This window comes from Cibotium barometz, chromosome 1 (assembly GCF_041138505.1).
Source record: "Cibotium barometz isolate CiBa-2024 chromosome 1, ASM4113850v1, whole genome shotgun sequence".
Classification (NCBI taxonomy): domain Eukaryota; kingdom Viridiplantae; phylum Streptophyta; class Polypodiopsida; order Cyatheales; family Cibotiaceae; genus Cibotium; species Cibotium barometz.
The window spans coordinates 61,249,412-61,256,055 of record NC_141046.1 but is presented as its reverse complement, the minus strand read 5'-3'; the positions used below and the strand labels follow the sequence as shown (position 1 = coordinate 61,256,055).

The 6,644-nt window shown below is 40.1% G+C and overlaps 1 protein-coding gene across 1 annotated transcript; it reads right to left on the bottom strand.

The window, feature by feature from the left end:
• Positions 1-3,905: 3,905 nt before the first annotated feature.
• On the bottom strand, positions 3,906-6,325 carry LOC147642274 (trihelix transcription factor ASR3-like). The gene is made up of 2 exons (XM_086804598.1): positions 5,408-6,325; positions 3,906-4,628 (listed from the first exon to the last, which is right to left on the bottom strand). Exons 1-2 carry the CDS (start codon positions 6,096-6,098, stop codon positions 4,318-4,320), a joined length of 1,002 nt encoding a protein of 333 aa, XP_086660724.1. The 5' UTR covers positions 6,099-6,325; the 3' UTR covers positions 3,906-4,317.
• Between the last annotated feature and the right edge of the window lie 319 nt (positions 6,326-6,644).

Below are 6,644 nucleotides of genomic sequence, written 5' to 3'. Positions count from 1 at the left end.
CTCCTCTTTGATGAAGCTCTTTTGTTGCCTTCCTTCTCGACGTCTTTTTGCTTCTCACCTTCTTCTACCACTGACGTCTTTGGAGAGAGAGAGGATGTGAGAAGTTCCACATATTTGTTGAATATACAAATACGAGGGTGCCTTGTGGCTCTTGTTGGTATACATTCATCCTGTTCATGTCTCTCTTTCAATCTAGGCCCTCTCTAGCCATCTTGTCCTAGCCTACAAACACAACTAGAACCTCTCCAGCCAAGATGGCTAGGGAGGGTTGGGGCTAGCCTACAAACATAACTTTGTGGTATATATTCATGCGTTCTTTTAATCTAGGCCCTCTTTTGCCATCTTGTCCTAGCCTACACACACAACTTTCCTTTAGTTATTTGCCTTCGGTTGGTATTCATCCTCGCTGCTTGCAAACTGTGCACTATGGTATCGGCTCTCCTTAGGAGAACTTTTCCTAGAGGTCCTTACTTTATCTCGATCCATTGATCCTTTCCCAAAGCATTACTTTAGTGGCCTTAATTCATTTGATCCTCTTTGCTAATTCGACAAATCAATTAATTAGGGCCGTGACATTCTCACCTCCTTAACCAAGATTGATTGTCCTTAATGACTAAACTTAGAAGAACATTGCCTTACTCAAGATACAACTTTCTTGGATTTCTATGTCAACCATAAAACACCATCTTTAGTTATTTATGCCACATTGTCACATTACAAACTTGATCTTATTCCTTGTGTACCACTTCCATATCTCCAAAGTCTAGCTTGAGCCACAATAATTTCTTGATTCATTTTAATGCTTAGGACAAGCGACATACACATGCTATGCTTTGTAATCTACACTCATCTTGGTGACTTTGTCCCAACTAGTTTAGGATTTTAAAACAAATCAACATGACTCACATGATGTATCCCTGCTCACTCCCTAGAAGTGCACATTAGGCCTTTTAATAAGTCCATCTCATTGTCACTTGCAATCTAGGTAATCTTGTTTGCAAAATTCTATTGTTCAAGCAAGAAATACAACTTTTAAAGTGTAACACTAGCCACTTGGCATCAAAACTTTTAAAGTGTAACACTAGCCACTTGGCATCAAAACTTTTCCATAATTGTGTTGCATCAAGCAACTCTTATACTCCTCCTCTACTACAAAAATAAAGTGTACTAACCTTTTATGTTTACTTTCACACAAATAATCATGCATCTGACAAAGGTTACTTATCATTGTACATTTCTATCTTCAACATATCTAAGTCATGTTTCTAATTGTTAGAAATGAAGTGTGAGTTTAAAACATGTCAAAGAAACATTATAGTGTAAGTATTCTTTTAGATACAACCATGTTGCTATTTGCAACTTATGTTGACAATCCACTTCTCCAATAAAGGAATGAAGTTATATCTATCTTGGTCAAGCAATATTGGCGCTACCAAGTACAAGCTTGCGATCTCTCTAGGTTCTTCCTTTGGTACTCTCACTCTAGGGTTTAGAGCTTTAAAGATTACATAGATCTTCTTGACCTTCTCAAAGTTATCTTAGGTTTTCTTGACCTACCAAAGTCTTCTTTACTTACAAGTTTACATACTTAGGCCTTCTTGACCTCAATAGTCCCAACACATGGGCATCATGACAACACTAGACACCTAGCTCGCTTGAGCTGTAGGATCACCTTATCCTTTTTTTTCAACAGTGTAAGATGATAGAACAAAACAAAGTTGATCTTTTACCCTTTAAATAAATACAAAATTTTGCTAGCACTAACTACAACATGGGTTTCTTAGTTCTTTTAGATCTTTTGGATCTTTTGCCCTTTGAACTAAAGTTTTATTTATTAGTTCTTTTGGATCATTTCCCTTTGAACTACAACATGGGTTTCTTAAACATCTTACCCCTTTGAACCATGATTGGATTCCTTTAGCCACCAATATCTTGAATAATGTAAAATTTAAAACTTAAAAACCTTCAAACACACTTTGTTTGAGCCAGTTGCTTCTTGAACCACAACTTAGCCTTGATTAGCTTGCTCCTTAGCAACATATTGAACTAAAAAATAGTATCGAGTAATGTATCAAATTGTGGTGTATTAAATGGTATTTGCAATTGATGGCATTCTCCACTTATTTCAACAAAGGTTAACAATACCAAACCAAGAGCCACTTGCCAATTAATTGTTCGTAATTCATGAGTCTCATCTACCTACTTGGAATATAAACATATTCATTTCACCATACACAAAACCAAATGAGAATTGATTGCCAACCTTGGCCTCAAATTTGGTCAAAACTAAGCACTAAAGGCTCACAAATTAGCCATCTTGGCTATCAAATCATCTTAGCTATCCCATCCTCTCGTTGCTAAGTCTTCACCTTGAAGCGATTGCTTAGATACAAGAACATCAAGTTTCCACACAAAGTCTCACTGTTCTTGGTCTTTTAACTTTCACAAATTGCATGACAAAAATGCTTGAAGATTCTCTTTAGTGTGACGCACCTTCTCTTTGAATGAGTTCTCTTGTTCAATGAGAACTTATACTCAAGATAAATCTTCTATTAAACAAAAGTAAAGCCTTATAGTCCTTGAAGATTCTCACCACTATGAGGCCTTGATGAGATTTAGAAATATTCTTTTTTGCTCTCATTGTCTATCTTATATAACTATTACAAGTGGTTGGGATAGGGAGTTGCATGCTACATTTTATATCTATGAGAGTCTCAATTGATGAAACCATTAGCTTAATGATCATCTATTTAAAATTCAACGAGACATTCACAACGAGGGAGTCATTCGACGAGGTATATTATCTCTGTCTCTCTCAAAGTGTTGTCACTAATATTTGAGATAGAGATTTGTGGTACTTCAAGCTACATTGGCAGTGTCCTATGATCATTTACAACATATTCATTGCAAAGTCCACTTTAGAATAAGATTAACAAAGTGTAACTTGTCAAATGTCAGTTACTATATGTAATGAAGTTTAATTCATTACGAAGTTCAGGTTACATGTTGGATAACATGTCCAACTAGGTGTACAACATGGTAGTTCAACAAATCTCTGACATTCCAATATAAAGAGTCTTGTTGATATGTCCATCTAACTAAAAAATCATGGTAATCAATTATATAATGGTAAAACTAGGAATGTATATGTACCTTGTATGGTCGTGATATTATTCTGTACAGCTTACGAATGCCATAATAGTAAAATCAACCAAACCACCATGTGCCAATAAAAGATGAAAGAAAGAGGGAATATTGCCTTTTGACAAGCATCCTTGTCCAGATAAGTTCTGCTAATTTCTCTGTACATACAAGGCCTACGTGTACACAAGCCTTGTTTCTTTTGATAAATAGTTTTTTTTTTTGCATTTTAATGTTTATCTTGAATCAAGGATCACATGAATCACTTTTTGGTCCCACAAACCCTTGGGTTCTTACACAGGCACACAACCCTTCTCTCTCTCTCTCTCTCACTCACTCAATTCCCTCTCTTTAAATTTCAAAATTGGCATATGGTGAACCTTAACTTTTTAACTCTACATGATAGCCTCCAGAAATTGAATCTTTTAGTTCTGGCATATTCTTCTTAGAACCAGCTATACTCCATGTTTAACTCTGCGAGGACTGGTGGTTCAAGATTGACAGGCTGGTAGCAACTGGTGCCTTCACCCTAGTACTTGAAATACAAAACGAACTTCCATTTTTTGGACCAAAAACAACAATGTTGACGACATGTAAAGTCACAAGTCTGGGGGAGCATTTAAAAAAGGAACGCATCCGCAGCTATATCCTCGTACCATACTGGAAGGTTTATCCTTACAAGCACATCAATAGCAGCCTGGAACTAGCACAATCATATTTCAACATACCATCCAAGAAAGATTCTCAGAATAACTCAAAATACATGCACAATCCTCGTGAAAACTTGAAATCAAGGTAGTTACTCAAAGTACGTGCACAATCCTCATGAAATCTTGAAATCAAGGTAGTTCTCTCACCCTGTTTTCTGCTTTTGAAGCTATGGGTGACCCATTAAGGACCTCATGTTGGTGACTCCAAATGGTAGACATAAATAAATTATGGTATGTACAAAGAATTGGCAGCCAAGTTCCCCAGCTAAGAGGAACAATTGTCCACCAGGCACTTCACCAATCAAGCTTGAACACATGCCTTGGACATGTTCTCAATTTCAATTATGTATGCATGCTGAACTGAAGCACTCTTCAAATTGGGGGAGAGAGAGAGGGAGAGAAGAGATACAGAACTACATCTTGTCAACAATCTCAGAAAATGCCAAGCTTAAAATACGGTGTCATTTTAAAGCTTGTCTGCAATCTTTCCTAATGCCTCCGCAAGCTTCCCTAGCACAAGCACAAGGCTCTCGGCATGCTCCTTCCGTTGGGTTCTGTCAAGATGACAATTGAGGTTTTGGAAATCCATATGGGCTGTCAAAATTCTGCTATTACTTTCCAGTAAAGTACACAATTCCCTGCTGAACTCATCACATTCTCCAACAGAGGTCCGCTTCCTTTTCTTTCGGCCGGGTAGGACATCAGGTTCGTCCTCAAAAGCATCTTCACATCCATCAATGCTAAATTTTTCATTGAGAAACTTCTCCTCATAGTGACCTGCAAAAGTCATACAAAAGCCACACCATGCCATTAAAACCAATACGATGTTAGCCCACAATGAAGAACACACACGTTAACAAAACAGCTCGTGATTTAGAGTCCTGAAACAAAACATGAAAAAGAACAAGCACCATGGTATGATTTCAAGCAGGCTGTTTCAGGAGCCCATTGAGCGAGTTGTAAAAACATCAGCTTTACTATTGTCACCTCAAGGAGATGTGATAGCCATGTACAAATTTCCCAATTACAGACTTCACTCTGTTCTGAATCCCGCTGTTGATTGGGTGGGTTCAGATGGCTGCGCCAAAACACCTCACCTCCTCTGACAAGTCTTGAGGTGCGGAAGACTTGACTGGGCTGTGGGCAGCACTCCGCAGCCGCCAGATTACCGGTGGGCGCACATGCTTCTGAAGCGCCCCTTAGACCTGCTGGGTCTGCGCAGCAGGCAGACTCCCCCGCCTGACTTTGTTTTGGATAATTTCAAACAGCCATAATCCATAAACACAAAGCCCACTAAGAAAGACACTCTATATCCTTAACATCTATCCTTCATATTTGTAAAAATCCTATGCCATCATTATACAATAAATGCAGGTTCTGATACGTCCACTGAAAATATCAAGTGAAAGCCATTACCTTTATCCATCCTACGAGATGGTCAAAATGAGAGTTCAATGAAAGATATGCTGACTTTAATCATAAACAAGACAGCATGAGCATAGAAATTTATTTGCAAAAACCTGGGTTTGATCATTGACATGATCCACAATGTCTACCTTGTGATAAAGTGAGGCCTTCAATTGGGGGGCTGTCAATCTCCTTCTCACCACTGACAGATAGATTCTCTTCAACAAGGGGGTGCTCAATATCTGACAAAAGCCCATCGTCTGTAACTTGCCGCCCGCTGTCAAAGATCATGTCAGGAGCAGAGCAGGAGTTGATGCCAAGAGATTTATCGAGGGAGTCGAAAACCTCATGGTCAAAGCAGCCAGGAAGCCTGTTCTCCTTTCTGACATCATTGCTCATCAGCCAGAAGGACTGTTTGCCTCGCAGGGTTTGCCAGTCTCGGATTCTCTTGTAGTCTGCAGAGAGGTTGCACCATCTCTTGCGGCACTGGGCAGCCGACCTAATCACGCCCATGCGTTCGCAGAAATGGGAGACAGAGAGCCACTTTGAATCGCTGTTTGCCCTGGCTGTCTCAATCCCTCTCTCCCTCTCCTCTTTCACCTTGGACCACTTGGCCTCCTCCACCCTCTTTGCCTCTATTAGAATAAGGGTTTCGTGGCGAGACCAGCGCGGATGCCTCCCCACTCTGGACCTCTCTTCTGCTCCCACCGGCACAGCTGCGAAGACATAGCAGGAGTCACCGCCATCGCGGCCTCCTCCTCCTGCAGAACCTTCCAATGCCACCAGCTGTAGATCATTCCCTGTGACCGCCATATCCATGGCCTCGCAAGCCATCATCATGAAACGCTGAGAACAAAACTTCAGAGAGCGGCAAACGTTCAGAGAGGTCCCTAAATCATCATCGCCATCATCGTGGTAAATCGCACGGAAAGAACATTAGGAGAAACTTGGAAGAAGAAGAAAAACCAGCCAGCTTAACAGAAAACCCTCGCCATGGCCTTAACAGGCCTGCAACAAACCCAAGAGCCTCGCAGGGTGAATCGATCAAAGCCCCAGAGGAGGTTACAATTGAAACTTACTCATAACCCTAGATTTAACACAAATTAACTATTTAATTGATTGAAAACGATTAGTTAATTAAATGGGATAAACTAGTAATCTATAAAAAAACCCAAACAAATGCCCTTTCTCCCATCATGCCAATCCTTAAATGATGAAGTTTGGGGGTGGGGACAAGATTCAGGCAGCACCCTTCTCCTTCTAGATTGTGGATTCGATTCAGGGAGCACCCTTCTCCTTTCAGGATGTGACTTCGATTCTGTCCAAACCCTCCCCCTGACTCCACAAAGGGATCATAAAAGGCCGATCGCATGTTAGTGCATTGGC